Source organism: Rhincodon typus, chromosome 10, assembly GCF_021869965.1.
Source record: "Rhincodon typus isolate 14 chromosome 10, sRhiTyp1.1, whole genome shotgun sequence".
NCBI classification, from domain to species: domain Eukaryota; kingdom Metazoa; phylum Chordata; class Chondrichthyes; order Orectolobiformes; family Rhincodontidae; genus Rhincodon; species Rhincodon typus.
Genome location: NC_063341.1, coordinates 61,831,256 through 61,848,546, shown reverse-complemented (window position 1 = coordinate 61,848,546; position 17,291 = coordinate 61,831,256). Strand labels below are relative to the sequence as shown.

The following is a 17,291-nucleotide window of genomic DNA, read 5'->3' as shown; positions in this document are numbered from 1 at the left end:
GCAGGAAGTGCTACACCTGCCCCCATACCTCCTCCCTCACCCCCATCCCAGGCCCCAAGAAGACTTTCCACATCAAGCAGATGTTCACCTGCACATCTGCCAATGTGGTATACTGCATCCGCTGTACCCGGTGTGGCTTCCTCTACATCGGGGAAACCAAGCGGAGACTCGGGGACCGCTTTGCAGAACACCTACGCTCGGTTCGCAATAAACAACTGCACCTCCCAGTCGCGAACCATTTCAACTCCCCCTCCCATTCCTCAGACGACATGTCCATCCTGGGCCTCCTGCAGTGCCACAACGATGCCACCCGAAGGTTGCAGGAACAGCAACTCATATTCCGCTTGGGAACCCTGCAGCCCAATGGTATCAATGTGGATTTCACAAGTTTCAAAATCTCCCCTCCCCCTACCGCATCCCAAAACCAGTCCAGCTCGTCCCTGCCTCCCTAACCTGTTCTTCCTCCCACCTATCCCCTCCTCCCACCTCAAGCCGCACCTCCATCTCCTACCGACCAACCTCATCCCGCCCCCTTGACCTGTCCGTCCTCCCTGGACTGACCTATCCCCTTCCTAACTCCCTACCTACACTCACCTTTACTGGCTCCATCCCCGCCTCTTCGACCTGTTTGTTTCCTCTCCACCTATCCTCTCCTCTATCCCTCTTCTATCCGCCTCCCACTCTCTCCCTATTTATTTCAAAACCCCCTTCCCCTCCCTCTTTTCTGATGAAGGGTCTAGGCCCGAAACGTCAGCCTCTCTGCTCCTATGATGCTGCTTGGCCTGCTGTGTTCATCCAGCCCTGCACCTTGTTGTCTCGGATTCTCCAGCATCTGCAGTTCCTACTATCTCCTGCATTTTTAATTTTGTTTTAGATCTATTACATTCTTTGTTTCATTATCTCATTGTTACAGATTCTATATAGCGGAGAACCATGCACTTCCAGAAACTCAATGGTTTAAACTTGCCTACCTAAAAGTGACTTGTTTATTCCTACTGTTTCTGTTCACTTACTAACCTTCAATCCATACTCTTACATTATGCCCATCAGCCCTAACTTTGTGCAACAATCTCGTGTGTAACGCCTTATTGAATACCTTTTGTAATTCTAATTTTGAAATACCACATTCCCTGGTTTTTCCCTTACCTACCCAGCTAGCCATTCCCCGGCTAGCCACAGTCTCTCAAACTCTAACAGACATATCAGGCATGATTATACTTTATATACCATGTTGATTGTGCCCAGTCATACCCTGATTTTCTTAACGTCATATATCACATCCCTAATAAAGAATTCTAGCATCTTAGGCTAATGGCATCTTGTTTTCAATCTCCCTTGTTTCTTGAGCAGCAAGCTTATGTTTTCAATCTTCCAATTCATAGGCACTGATTCATGGGGACTGGAGAAACTAATGGGACAAAAAGTTGATCAGTTCCCAGGACTGATATTCTACATCCAGAGAGAGGTGACCATAGAGAGTCGATGTATTAGTGACCATCTTCTAACATTCTTAGTTTCTGGAATGTTTCCCACAGATTGTAAAGTAGCAAATGTCGCCACACTTTTTGAAATGGGAATGAGACATCAAGGAACTACAGAACTGTTGGCTTCACACCAGTGGCAGAGAAAATGCTATAATGTATTGAAAAAGATGAGATAAATAGATACTTGGATAATAACGATCTGAGTGCGCATAGTCAGCATAGATTAGTGAATGGGAACTCATGTTTGATCATTTTGTTGGAGTTTTTTGAGCATGTGCCAAACAAAATTGATCAAGGAGAAGCGATGAGAACAATGAGTGCTGAAGCAAGTCATACCAGATTCGAAATGTTAACTCTGTTTCTCTATCCACAGTTGCTGCCAGACCTGCTGAATTTCTCCAGCATTCTCTGTGTTTGTTTCAGTACTTGGGCCCCAGTTGTCCAAAATATATATCAATAATTTGGAAGTGGAGACCATTTGTAATATTTCCAAATTTGTGGATGACACAAAACTAAGTGGGAAAGCCTAAATTTTGAATAAGATATAAATCAGCTTCAGGAGGGTTTATATAGGCTTAGTGAGTGGGCAAGAACTTGTCTGATGAAATATAATGTAATTCCTAAGCAACTAATAAATTCTAGTAGGCTCAGTGGTAGGTGGTGACAAGTGGCTCATTACTAGATGGTCTTGCTTAACATAAACAAAACAACTCATTAACCTCCAGCATTCAGAATCTTGGAACAGCTTGTCCCTGTAGCCTTCCAATTAAAAACTTTGCTGTCAATGAGTCTGTTTTTTTTGTGTATCTTCCACCATTTAGAAGCATAGGGAAAGGAGGATGCCATTCAGCCCTTGAGCCTGTTCCACCATTTAATTAAAACATGACATATCTTCATTAACATCAGCCACCCGTCTATGTTCCATAATCTTTTGATATTTTCACAACAAAAAGTTATGTATCTCAGTTTTAAAATTTTCAATTGACTTCATCCTGAGCAGTTTTTTGTTGAGAGGAAAGCTTTATATGTTGCACCCTATAAGGTTGTGTACAGGGTAATGTTGCTGCATGTCATCTAGGGAATTGGCAGCGTGAGAATCTTCGAAGTCCAATTTGTAACACCAAATGATACCGAATTTCAATGAGGCACTGTGTGAATCAGAAGAACCCACTCGTTGCTCAACAACCCTTTCTAGAAAAGAATTCTTAAAATTGAATCTTTGCTAGCCCTCCCTTTCAGTGGCCTCTGTTGAGCCTCAGTTTTGGTCACCCAGCTTCTTCAACCCTGAAGGTATAAATCGTTTACATTTACGGTGTAGGAATTCTCAGATCAAGTAATGAGCAAGGTGCCAAAGGCAAAATTTAAATATTTAAATAAGCTAACCTTGTATTGTTTATGTGCAGCAACATTCAATAATTAAGGAGCAGTTGTCCCAGTGGTACTGCATCATACGTGTATTATTGGCCCCATGCTCCCTACTGACTAACACAGGGACTACACTATCTCTTATGGAACTTGTAGCTTGTTTATTTGATCCTAATCTTTATTGTTGGGGTTCATGGCAGCATGAAGTAAGGGACAGGGACTCAAATGAGAAAAAGAACAGACAACAAATTAAAGACAAAATTAAGGTTCAAATCTATGAGTTATACAAGACATGTTGTAGTAACGATTCTCTGTGTGCCATATTGAGAAAATGTAAAGCAGATAAAAAGCTAAAATTCTTATCAATTCAAAATGCCTTAACTAATTATGCATCCATGTTATGTCTGTTCAGTTTGCATTTGTTTAAATAGCAGAGATGCTGATTAGTTGCAGTATATCTGTAATGCTTCAGTAAACAGTTTAATAGCTGTGATGTTTAACCAATTTCTGAAGTCTTTGTAATTTCAGCTTTAGCAGCTCATTAATTTTTTTCTGACAGTGTACAGATGATTTTACTGAAATTTGACACTGTTCATCTTCTTAAACACACCTCTCCCTCCTCCACAAACACACACACACACACACACACACACACACACACAATGCCACAATTTTCTTCGATGATGAGGGACTCTTCAAATACAAATAGAATAGTCTCTACATTTCTACAACAGAGGGTTAACAGGAATTGTATTACTTTTACATATTGCAATTTTTGGCACAGTTGTACAATTTTGATTTTTTTTTATTACACTGAAGTGTGACATTATCAAGGACTTATTATTCTCTCTCAACCAATCAGAATACAGGCATTTCTTTACCACAATAATCAGCATTACATCACCCATTAGAGAAACCTGGCAAATAAAGATAAGCAGAGCAACAGTAAAACAACATTTGAGCAGCTATTCACATGTGAATATGACCCAATCATTCAAGGTCGTTAAGGAAAATTCAAAAAAAACAATGCCGAGCATTTTCTAATTAAAATGTCCCAAACAATGCTCTTAGAATTTATTTTTTTCTGTAGTGATAAGCCATTTTCTAAATGTTTTCCTAATTTTTATTAGCCTTAATTCTTGGTGCAATAAAATCCCATAGCATGCAATGGGAAAAACTTCCTATTCTCTGCAGGAATGCTTGAATAAGATGAAGGGTTTTCATATCATATCCCCTGTGCCAATTTGACTGTTGATGATGTAACTAAATTGTAAGGAATTTGGATTATTTTCCCATGAATGAGAAAAAAGGCGTGAGGTGAGTGTACTGTGTCAGAACAAATGATAAGGATCAAATAATGCTTGCAATTAGTCACATGTAGGTCAAATATAGGTAACAATTAGCAAAATACAGTTGTACATTGTATACTGGCTAGCTTGCTGTAGTCATGCGACCTCCACCTGTACTATAAATGTACATTTTAGTTTGTCACAGCCATTAAACCCATTGCTTGAAACACAATGGTAGAAATGTGAAGGTGAGATTGAGTGAATTTTCAGAGACGTGAAGGAGCAGCTACTATAAATAAAAGTAGATACCAAGGAAGATTTAAAACTGTACTCTGCAATTTTTAATTGCTGAGTGAGTCAGAATGGTTGTGAATTTTCCATTCCCTGCTGTGTGGAAAAGAAAGGAGCTATGAGAGAGAATTAGATTTTTTTTCCCACACATAACATGAGATAACTGCAGAAATGATTAAAAGGCTAAACAAGTAACAGTATCAACCCTGTTATCAGTGCAGAGGATAGCATGATAGAAGCTGTATGACACCCTAAGGCTCACTGAGGAATGAAGAATCCATGCAGTAAAGATTTTGAAAGCTTTGAAAATATAATTTCAACTTTCTATCAATGTTGTTTATGAATGGTATGTGCTGAACTTCAGAGCTCAGGGGAAACAGGGAATACTGATGAGTATGAGATGACATGACACATCTTGCTGAATCATGAGAGTTTGGACAATTGAAAGCTGATCTCATCAGAGATAGGATTGTTTTGGGCACAAGAGATCCTGCTATGAGTAATATCTGCTGAGAGGGGGGAAACATCCTCTCAAGAAAGCTATCAATATGTGTAGAATCCCTGAGATGATTGATCATCAGCTAATGTGTATCAAAGGCTAAACAGATGAGGGTTTGCACTGTGCTCAGAGACATTCCATGCGAAACGAAAACAACATATGGGAAAGAAATGAGATACTTGCACAAAAGCCAGCATAAAAATCAAGACCAGAAGATAGAATGTAAATATTGCGGAAGATTAAGGTAATTTCTTAATAAGTACAATCGCAAGAGATGATCTTGGATGGGAAGAAGTAGAATCTTATTGGAAAATGTAAGAAATAACAAAAGGAAGTAGACATAGGTGGGAATTGTCTAAAGGCTGCCTAATAGAAGTTATACTGTAGGACAGAGAATACATCATGACATAATGATGGCAAATAAAAATGGCAGCACAATATTCATGGATGATTTTAATTTTCAATTAGATTGGAAAACCAATTTGACAGAGGTTGCCATGAGGAGAAATTCACAAATCATGTTCAGGCCAATTTCACAGAACAGATCCAAACAGGGACCAGGCTAATTTCGATCTGATAATATATAATGAGGCAGATTTAATAAATCATCTCAGAATCAATGATCCCCTAGGTAACAAAGACCACAACATGGTAGAAATGAGCATTTAGTTTGAGAGTGAGAAACATGGATCAGAAATGACTTGTGCTAAATTTAAATCAGGTCAATTTCAAAAGAGGACAGAATTATCTAGAGTGGACAGCAAGAAGTTTAGCAAGGAGTTTAGCAAGAAAGACAGTTGATGAACAGTGACATATGATTAAGAAAATAGTTCATAATTCACAACAAAGGTATATGGCAGTGAGGAAGAAGGATTCTAGGTAGGTGATAAACCAACAATGGCTAATAAAGGTACTTAAGGGGATTGCATCAAATTAAAAGAAAAGCTTACAATGTGGGATAGATTAGTGGGAAGTTAGAGGTTTAGAAAAGTTTTAAAAACTAGCAAATCATGACTAAAATAAATGCGGAAATAAATTTTCAAAATAAACTAAGTAATATCAAAACAAACACTAAGAGCTTCTTTAAATATATTGAAAGAATGAGAGAGGACAGAGCAAACAAAGGGCCTTAGAGGATGAGGCCAGCAAACAATAAATGGTGGAGGAGTTAAATAAATGCTTTGCATAAGTCTTCATGTGTGAGGACACTAATAGCTTTCCAAAATTATTAAACAAGTAAGTTTCCACAGTCTGAAGAAACAGCGCAAGATAGTGGATGACCTTCACTGCTCCATCAAGGTAAGTGTCACCATCTGGCAGTGCTCTGGCTCAGCAATTAGCACTGCTGCCTCACAGTGCCAGGGACCTGGGTTCAATTCCACCCTCAGGTGATTGTCTGTGTGGGCTATGCACATCCCCCCTGTGTCTCCCCCTGGGTTTGCTCCAGGTGCTTCAGTTTCCACCCACAATCCAAAAGTGTGCAGGTTAAGAGGACAAGCCATGGGAAATGCAGGGTTATAGGCTGGGCGGTGGGTCTGTGTGGGATGCTCTTCAGAGGATCGATGTAGACTTGAATGGCTGAATGGCCTGCTTCCAGACTATATGAATTCTGTGATCTGGTCTCTACTAGCTCACACCCACTCCATCTCTGTTCCTGCACACACATCCCACCAAGGCTCATGTTGTAACAGGCAGCATCTGGAGGAAAGGAGCAGTCAACATTTTGGGTATTACCCTTGTTCAAGACTGAAGTCCTCAAGATGGGTAATATCCAAAACATTGACTGCTCCTTTCCTCCAGATGTTGCCTGGCTTTCTGTGTTCTTCCAGCCTCCTGTTTGTTTACTTTAGATTCCAGCGTCTGCAGTTTTTTTGTCTCTAATCATGTTTTAACACTCTTACTTTCACCCATAGTATCTTCCCTCACACATTCTTGCCACCTCACATTCTTAATACTGCCTGACTTCTGCACTACTTATTCAACCACTTGGGTCACCTCACCACTTTTGCCCACCTGAACCAACCTGTGCCATCTGCTTTCATCTCAATCAATCTGTATTTTTTTCTCTTATTCCAGGAGAATAGCAGATTGATTGGGTCAGAACAGGTCATGACATACCAGATGTTCGACTCCTCAAACTCAATGACGAGATGATCCTAGCCCTGGCCAGCAAAAACCAAGATTGTGCCGATGTGATGCAGAAATCACCATAGCAACCAAGAAAGAAGCATTGTTCATTGTGGTGCTACTTCCCTTTACCTCCACTGAGCATTCAAGATTAACATGTTATACCTTGTACTCTTTAGTAGCATCACTCTTTAGTCTTCTGTAGGCTCCAGAGGGATGTCCCCGGTCTCCATCATCAAAAGGCCTTCCCCGCAAAATGTGCCCTCCTCCATTTTTGAGGCAGTATGGATACCTCCGAGGAAGCATAGACAAGGCTGCCTTCTCTAATCCCCAGCTACTCAGACAATGGTATTGATACATCAGAGACTATGTATTCTTAGTTAGAGCTGGGAGATGAAGAGTCACTAGATTCGAAAAGTTATCTCTGCCTTCTTCCAACAGATGCTGCCAGACCTGCTGAGTTTTGCCAGCAATTTCTGTTTTGCGTTTGAGTGGGATTCAATTGTTATTTTACAGAAATGGTCAGGAGTGCTGGGGCAAGGATTTGGACTGCATCTATTATGCTGATGCCCAAAGTTCACAAAGCATGCCATGCTCACAAATGTATCTGAGTTTCATTTGATGGGTGTCTGTGTAATGACATCATTCTTTGAAGATAATCCTCAACTCCACCATCCTGCCTTTTCCCCATAACATTTGACTATAAATCTATCTATCTCAGCATGAATATAATTAATGAATAATTAATAATTAATTCAGGCCTCTGCTGTAAAGACTTTCACATAACAGAACCTGTCTGAAGGGTGTATCCTCGATTGAGTGTGGACTACTCCCCTTAGACTTTAAGGAATGGCTGTTTGCTTGCAGCAGATGCAGTGTGGCGTGGTTAAAGCATCGAAAGGGCCATCCAGGTAGGCATAAAGTGAGTGAGCAATAAGAGAGCAAACAGCAGCCCTGAAATGCATTCTGGCCCAGTCCATGAGTTGGCTGCCTGAACCTGTGTGCAATGTGTACTTGCAGACAAATATCAGACAAATTGACAACTCCTTGCATGCAATTTTTTTAAAAAGACCTGGCACTTTAGCGGTAACAAATGAAATGCAGATGCAGAGACAGAGGAAAGTGGTATTGACGACAATTATCAAAACTCTGTGATTGAATTTTTTTTGTATTTTGTGTCACCATTTATGTTGTGTAAATTGGGTAATTTGCAATAGCCAATGGCAGTACATGCTTTTTCTTTTCAAATTAAAAGGGGCTATTTGGAAAAATACTGACTGTTTTGCTGTAGTCATGTGGCCTCTGTCAATGCTGTAATTACTTTCATTTTAGTTTGTAGCAATCATTGAACACTTGAAACAAGCTGCACAGGTGGGTAAGTTGTTGGAGGGCGTTCTGAGGGAAAGGATTTACATGCAGTCGGAAAGGTAAGGACTGATCAGGAATAGTAACTTGGCTTTGTGCAGGGAAATATTGTCTCATAATTTGATTGAGTATTTTTTTGAAGAGGTGCCAGAGAAGATTGATGAATGCAGAATGGTAGACATTGTCCATATGGACTTTAGAAAGGCGTTCAACAAGGTACTATTGGCAAGGTTAGGTCACATGGAATCCAGGGGAAGCTAGCCAACTGGACACAAAATTGACTTGAAGGTTGGAGACTGATGGTGGTGGTAGAGGGTTGTTTTTCAGACTGGAGGCTTGAGACCAGCAGTGTGCCACAAGGAACGGGGCTGGGTCCACTGCTTTTCATCATTTATATAAATGATTTGGATGTGAATATAGGATTAGTAAGTTTTCAGATGACATCAAAATTGATGGTGTATTGCACAGTTAAGAAGGTCATCTCAGGGTACAGTGGGTCCTTGATCAGATGAGTCGATGAGCCGAGGAGTAGCAGATGGAGTGTATTTCAGATAAATGTGAATTGCTGCATTTTCATAAGGCAAACCAGGGAAGGAGTTATACAGTTAATGGTACAGTCCTGGGGAGTGTTGCTGAACAAAGAGACCTAGGGTTCCAGGTGCATAGTTCCTTGAAAGTGAAGTCGCAGATCGACAGAGTGGTGAAGAAGGCATTTGGAATGCGCACTTTCATTGGTTAGTGCACTGAATATGGGAGTCGGGACATCATGTTGCGGCTGTACAGGACAGTGGTGATGCCACTTTTAGAATACTGCGTGCAGTATTCCCTGCTATAGGAAGAATGCTATGAAACTTGAAAGGGTTCAAAAAAGATTAACAAGGATATTGCTGGGATTGAGGGTAAGAGCTATAGGGATTTGCTGAATAGGCTGGGGCTATATTCCCTAGAGAGCCAGAGGCTGAGGGATGACCTTATAGACGTTTATAAAATCCTGAGAGACATGGATAAAGTGAATAGCCGAGGTCTTTTTCCTAGAGAGTAGTGTTCAGACCTAGAGGATGTAGGTTTAAGGTGAGAGGGAAAAGATTTAAAGGGACCTAAGGGGCAAACATTTCATGCAGAGGGTAGTACATGTATGGAACGAGCTGCCAGAGATGGTGGTGGAGGCAGGTACAATTACAACTTTTAAAAGATGCCTGGATGGGTGCATGAATAGGAAGGATTTAGAGGGATATGGGCCAAAAACTGGTAAGTGGACTAGATCAGTTTAGGATGTCTGGTTGGCATAGATGAGTTAGATTGAAGGGTCTGTTTCCATGCTGTATAACTCTTTGACTCTGTGACTCTATTCAAACAGTATAATTGCCAAGGTGGATTTAAGAAAAAAGTTTGCAATGTCAAGTAAATATAACACACAAATGAACAATATTCCCAAACAACTATATCATTCATAAACTATTCCTGAAGCTCCTTTCAATTCTATTCATTCATCGGGCCTTTATTCTTCCATTATTTAAAATGTCTATACATCCAATCACCTTGTAAAGGTCATTGTAATATCTTGGCCTCACTTAACTAAAGAGCCTTTAAACTAATACTTCACTGATTTCCCAATTTTCAATTCTTTTTTGCAGCTTAATCAAGTGGTGGACACAATAAAAATGACAGGATAAATAATCCATTCATATATATATTATATATATATGTATATATATAGTGTTAATGAACTTAAGGGTTAGGAGATTGTATATTTTTAAAACAAAGCATCTTGTCATGATCTGCTAGAATTTTGTTGATCAGAAATATTGGGCTGAATCTTGCATTCTTTTGGCCGAGTGCAAGTTGCATCAAAGTCTTTTGTAGGGTTTGTTGCCATGAGGCCTAGCAAGTGTTCTTGTCCTCTTATCAAACTCACCTCACTAATTATCTACCAGGCCTCTATGGTGTCTCTCCCATCTGATTTATACCCCATCTTACCATGTGCCTTTCTGGAACAACTCACCAATTGGCATATACCTGCCAAAAGACCTGTGTCCCTTGCACCGTGCCACCTTCGAATGCACAAGTTACACCAGAACAAGCACTCTCAGTCTGGAGCAGCCCTGCACAGTTCCTGACATTCACTCCAGTCCTGGCAGGCAGTGGGAAATTGGCACTCTGCTTTGCGGGCAGGCTCCTGGAGGTCCTGCTGGAAGGGGTGGTGCAGAGGCAGGACTTCCTCCTCCCTCAGGACCAGCAGCGAATGTCACAACACCAGACAATACCAGCCTGGTCTGAGGCTGCCATGGGTCAATGTGCGAGTCTCACCAGTGTGGAGGAATGCATAGTACTGATGGAAGGTCAATGCCCTTTCCACACTCTGCCAGTGTAAGTGCCACTATCTTCTCTCCAGTACCACACACTCACTCTGTTGCAGCCTGCACCAGTCCCGTTCACTCGCTTTCACCCACCCTAAACAGTGACATCACTAACTCTGCGTACCCCTTGTGCTACCCATTCACTTGCTTGGGACACCTCCCCACTTGCACCAACAGTAATACCTGGTACACCCAATTTTATCTCCTGTAATACCTGTCCGTTTCTTATTCCAGGATGTAAATAGCCCACAGTAGGGAAGAAAGAATCCAGGTGGTTGGTGGGCTGACTTGCTTTCAGCTCTGCAACTCTTGTGCGGAAAGGAACCCGACTCTGACAGCCCCAAGCAAAGTGTGGCCTGGTACCAGAGGCTGCCCTGCACTTACTGTATTGGGACCTCCTGAGCGAAATCTATCCCCTTTGACTTCACTGAGACCTGTTGACAAACACATCAATCTTTTTGGCTTTGTTTCTGTGCTAAATGCTAAGGCAAGACGGAAGTTATATGAACTTGATATCCCTGACTGAAGGGGCACATCTCAAAAAGACAAGGCAAGACAATGCAGCACAGGGATGCTGTGACTATGTGGGTGGGCTCAGATTGAGCCCTGTGAGAGAAGGTCAAGTGCCTGGAGATGCAGCCTGGTCAAGTCCATGAGCTAAGTGTATGTCTCTGGCCTTGTTGCTGTACCATTGCAAGGATAGCGGCTGGTGCAGCCTGAGGTGCAGAAGCATCCTTTAAGTGCCATGAGGGTTCTGAGAGGTTGGCACATGTTTGATGCCGGTGACGGTGGGTGTGAGATGCATGTAGCAGGTGCCTCTACATTGTGCCCTGAGATGTTGGTGCCCAGTGCCCAACATGGACGTCCTTTGGAGCAAGGGGCAAGCTGAATCCACTGGGCATCTACTCTGGCTTCCTTGAGTTTTCCTGACTTTGAGCCCATTTGGCACATTTGCTAAGGTTGGGAGGCTGAGTGTTAATGATACAAGTTGCCCTGCTAACAAGTCTTTTAACAATTAATAATAATTGGCAATTGGCAATTTGCCATTACCTAGTGAGAATCTCGTCAAGCCTCTTGTGAAAAGCATAAAAGGCAGCATGACTGTCTCCTAACATTGAGAGTTTTTGAGGCTGCACTTGTCATCCAGTTCTGCCACACGCCTCGCCATAATCCATGTCACTCAGACCCCTATAAAATTCCACCCCCAAACTATGTTTCTTTCACCACAGATGCTGTCTGACCTGTTGAATATTTCCAGCGATTCCTAGTTCTTTTATAAGTCGTGGGTACAGTAGCTCTGAACTAGCACAGAGCTGTTCGCCAGAGTTAGAATACAGCACCACAGAGGAAAACTGTTTAACTAATTGCCAGAAATGTTACAATGTCGATGCCAATGCAATCTAATAATATTATACCTCAAGGAAAAAAAGCCACAATTATGTTTTACGCTTTTTATAGCGTCTCAGAAATAAATTTAGAAAAAATGTATTGTAGTTTATAGTTGCATACCTGAAGGATCACTCAGAATGGAGCCAAATGCACTGATGACAATGTTTGCTTTTAAGCGAATAACTTGGTCTTCATCTTCAATCCAATCTCCAACATCATTCTGCTCTGTACGAACAAACTCAATTGCAGAAATGTGCTGACCTTTCAGAATAATCCTTCTTGGTGACATGTAAGGCAAAAACTCACATCTTTCTTCTTTTGCTAGCTCCATCTAATAGACAATTACAAGAGGCAGAAACAACATTGGTAAGCATGGAACAACCTTGACCTTCATGCTAATATTAGAGTGTGGTGTTAAATGCATGCATCAATTTATAAAGACTGGACATCGTACAGAATAAGTTTATGGAAATGTACTGTAACTTATTCCGTGCCATTTTTCTTACTGTTGGCACTTAAGCTACCAAACAGTAGAATTTTCGGAGGAGGTGGGCCTGCTGGCTGGGGTGCCTATTTGCCAGCAACACCCTGCTCGTGAGTCATTTTTGGAGAGGCTAGTTCAAAGGCAGAATAGTCTAGCCACATTCAAGTTTGGGTATCCTTAAGGAAATTACAATTAATGCCAATGAACAGAGATCACCTGGAAATTTCCAGTTTAGTCAGCCTGTGGGCCTCTCATGACATTGGGTGCATGGCAGCTACCTGGAGCTGGCCATTGAACGATACACCAGGAAGGGCCCAGCATTCCAGGAAGACTTTGAGGCCCTTCCCCAACTATCTGGCCACAGTTACTGCCACAGGATGTCAATTGGATATTAAGCACACCCATGGCCTCAGACAGACCAATTTTGGCAAAATCAATGTCAGGTTAAGACTCACATTGAGCTCAGCACTGACATCCTGATCTGATATGCAAAATCCTGCCTATAATTTGTCAGAAAAGTTCTTATAAAGTTATGTGATGCCAGCATTATTGTTTTTAACAAAAACACCCAAGCTCCCCCTCTAGTGTCTGCATAGGTACACTCCAACCTCACATTAAATACACTGACATTTTCGAAAACAAAACCTTCCAAAATGTAACAAATATAATTTTAAAGAAAATCACGGTTCAGGTCTCCTATTCCTGAAAGGGGTATTGTAAACAGTCAGATGGCTGTTTTATCAAAGTCAGAACTTCTAAAATCAATACTGTTTTCAGTCCGTATGAATACCAGTAATGATGAGATTCTCGTAATGGTAGTATTTTCTTGAAAAAAAACACCTTCCTGGTAATTCGAGTTGTATTGGTTGAAATAATGCAGCAAATCAGAGTGCAGACAAATATTTTGTATGAGATTCTTCACAAGGGCATGATCACCAAAACTGATTTCATGAGGCTGGGCACAGCATTTCAAACAGCATCATCCTTCACTTCTGCCTGAGCCTTGTGATTTTTCTTCACAGCCTTATCGTTTTAGTTGGATGCGACAGCATGAGGTACTGTGATTCTTAATTTGTGATGGAGCATAGTTGTTGCAGTTTCTTCACCCATAGTGCAGTGAGGCATAGATGGTAGTTATTTACACAGGAATTGCCTGCACTATTACTACCAAGATAAAGTGTCCAACTGAGCAGTCTGAACACATTCCTTGATTGCTTTTATGAATCTCTGAGCCTCAGAGCTAGTGACTGGCCATTATGGTGCAATTTGATGGGTAGTGAAGTCTAAGTCACTCTGCAAATTACTGTGACTCTGAACTCAGCAATTGAGATTCATGTAGTAGTAGCTCTCACAGCTGGAAATTTGGTTACCCAACTTGCCAGAAATTAAGATAAATGATCAACTGTTAAAGTTATTTGCCTAATGGAAAGTATTCCTAAATATCAGGAGTCACTTTCTCTAATAAGGATAATCAGGTGGATCGGGTGTGTGGTTTTGTGTGAGAAGTTATCACTTGACAGTTGAGACATTTTTCATTAGCTTCTATTTTATTGTGTATGTAATTGTGTGTCTAATATATTTGTACATATTGTGCATAGGAACCATACTTGAATTCTGAGAACGTCTTTGGTTTTGATCATATTCTGATAATCAAGGAGAGCAAGAAAGCTTACTCCATCCATGAAGATGTCTTCATGCTCACCACAAGAAAAGATTGAAGGAGCAGAGGTCCATTTATTTCCATCTGGTATGAAAACTTCTCTATGGTTTGTCATGTTTCTGAATCAAATCCAGTCCAGCAACCAAGGAATCTCAGCTGTTTTTTTTTGCTCTGATAGGAAACCCATTTGTCCTTTATCTTCATTTCTTACATTTCCACCTTAAAGCTGCTTTCGTTCCTGAGGTCAGAAGATTATGCCAGCACTCCCAGAGATTTTCCCAGTAAAACTAATCTCAAGTATTCATTGAATACTCAATGAGAAAATAGAAAACTTTGGCAGCTGAAAAAGAAAGCAAACCAATTGTGCAAAGAAAGTGCGTACAGAACCTCAAAGACTTCAGTTGAAACACAGAAGGAGCATTTTCATAAAGGGGAAAATGTGACAAGCTTGAAAACAGATTTGCAATAGCCAGGAAAGCTGAGTGACTCAATAACATAATGTTACAGATCTGTTTGGTACTGAATAGAAATAGCAAGTACTGGCTTACACTTGACCACTTTGAATAAATACTGTATTACACATTGACCCTATTTCAGTTAAAATGAACATACACCATAGTGCAAAGGAGATTCATGGGGTTCAAAAACAGAAATTGCTGATAAAACTCAGCAAGTCTGGTGGCATCTGTAGACAGAAACCAAAGTTAATGTTTTGTGTCCAGTAACCTGAAACATTAACTTGTGGTTTTGCTCCACAAATGCCTGCCAGACCTGTTGAGCTTTTCTACCAATTTCTGTTTTTTGTTTCTGTTTAACAGATTCTGCAATTCTTTTGGTTTTCATGGGGTTCAATGATGCTTCTGTAAAAATATCAACATTAAGTTTCCCATGGGTACCAGGTACACTGAGGATGCACAATAAAAATCTGAAGGAAATCCAAGTAAAACTTTGGGATGCACTGACTGGGCTGTAGTTATCTCCACTCAGCTCCTGTAGATTTATTTTCTCCTGTATCCTTTGAAAGTGTAGACAGGTTTAACAACCCACAAAATCATGATCAAACAGGCAATGTTTTACGTCATCAACTCAGTCATGGTGAATACTTTCCTGTAGGTGTCAAAAGAAGCTCTTATAGCTTCACAAGATTTAAAATCCTTGGTGACACCTTGGTCAGCGCATAACAAATTTTCTAAAGTTCAGCTACTGTGATTTTGTATTCTCCCAACACTAACACATACATGCACAGCCACTGACATAAACAAGAATGGTGGCTAGAGTAAAAATGTGTAGGCCTTTGTCAGCAAGAGTCATGGAAGCAGTTAATTTGAAGATCCAGCATATTCAGGCATAAAAAATAAATGTGTACAATTTCCCATGAGTTTTTCAAATTCAAGGCTCAATCTACAATGTGCGAAGGAGACTCTAAGTAAGAAATGCAAACTTATGACTCCTACAAATTTATCAATACAGTCATATTCCTCCTTCTGTGTTTCCAAACTGTCCATTTTGTGAGAAGGGTGGCCCTAGCAAGTTGTACACTTCCTGCGAGTGACAAGGGAAGAGTGATAGTAAGAACGTTTCATAGTATTGTCAACAGTCTAATTATATTATTTACTGTGTGATTGGAACCAAATGGATATCACTAACAATGAGATTCTTGATTGGGGTTGTTAACCTGAGCCAATCAGGGAGCCCTGGGCAATAGATATTAACCTGGGCAATAGATATTATATTTCAGAATCTCCTGACTTGAGGACTGACTCCGAGCTGGCTGGCCACTGTCAGTATTCTGTGCATATGTAAATAAAGGGTGACTTGGTCACAGGACACCAGCCTCTGTGCAGTTATTTCATTTGCACACATGCAAATGAACGTACAAATTAGGAACTGAAGTAGGCTACTTCTCTCCTCAAGTATGCTCTGCCATTTAATAAAATCTGATTATTCCAAATTCCAACTTGCACTCTTTTGCTTAAATGACTTCCACTGCCATTCAAGGATGTGAGAAGGAAAAATAATCTCCTCATCTCTGTCTTAAATGGTGATCCTTTGTTCTGAAAAGGTGGCCTCTAGTTTTTGACTCTCGCACAAAAGGAAACACCCTTTCTACATTCACCCTGTCAAGGCCCCTCAGGATCATATGTGCTTGAATCAAGTCACCTGTTACTTTTCCAAACTCCAGCAGATACAAGCCTAGCCTGTCCAACAGTTCCTCGTAAGACAATGCATGCATTCCAGGTTTTAGTCCAGGAAACCTTCTCAGAACTGCTTCCAATAAATTTACATCCTCCCTTAATATTAGGACATCAATAAAGTACTCAGTGCTCCAGATGTTGTCTCACCAGCCTTATATATAATTGAGGCATAACCTCCGTACTTCTGTATTTATTTCCTCTTTCAAAAAATAGTAGCATTCCATTGGCTTTTCTAATTATTTACTGCATCTGCAACCAACCTTCTGCAACTCATGCACTAGGACACTCAATACTCCTGAAGCTTAGGAGTCAGCAATCTCTCACCACTTTATAATATGCCTCTTTTGTATTTTTTCTGCCAAAATGGACAATTTAGCATTTTAACACATTATACTCCATTTTCCAGATCTATGCTTAATCACTTAAACTATTTATATTGCTTCGTAACTTCATGTCTTCTTCAGAAGTACCTTACCTATCAATTTTTTATCATCAACAAAATTAGTAACTGCATCTTTGCTCCCTTTGTCCAAGTAATTTAGATAAATTGTAAACAGTAAAAGTATCAGCCCATGGTCCACTCTACCAACCAGAAAATGACACATTTATCACTACTATTTTTTCTGTTAGCTACCCAATCTTCTATCTATGCCAATATATTATCTCCACTGCATGAACTTTTATTTTCCTCAACAATTTTGATCTGGCATCTTATCAAATCTCTTCTGAAAGTCTACGGACTAGTTCCCTTTTAGCCACAGTGTATGTTACTGCCTCAAAGGACTT

At 40.6% G+C, this 17,291-nt stretch overlaps 1 protein-coding gene across 1 annotated transcript in view; it reads right to left on the bottom strand.

The window, feature by feature from the left end:
* dpyda.1 (dihydropyrimidine dehydrogenase a, tandem duplicate 1) overlaps positions 1-17,291 on the bottom strand; it is a 619,381-nt gene that overhangs the window by 284,600 nt on the left and 317,490 nt on the right. The window contains exon 11 of the mRNA XM_048601540.1: positions 12,287-12,497. Coding sequence (XP_048457497.1) covers positions 12,287-12,497 — 211 coding nt within the window. The remainder of the gene's footprint in view (positions 1-12,286; positions 12,498-17,291) is intronic.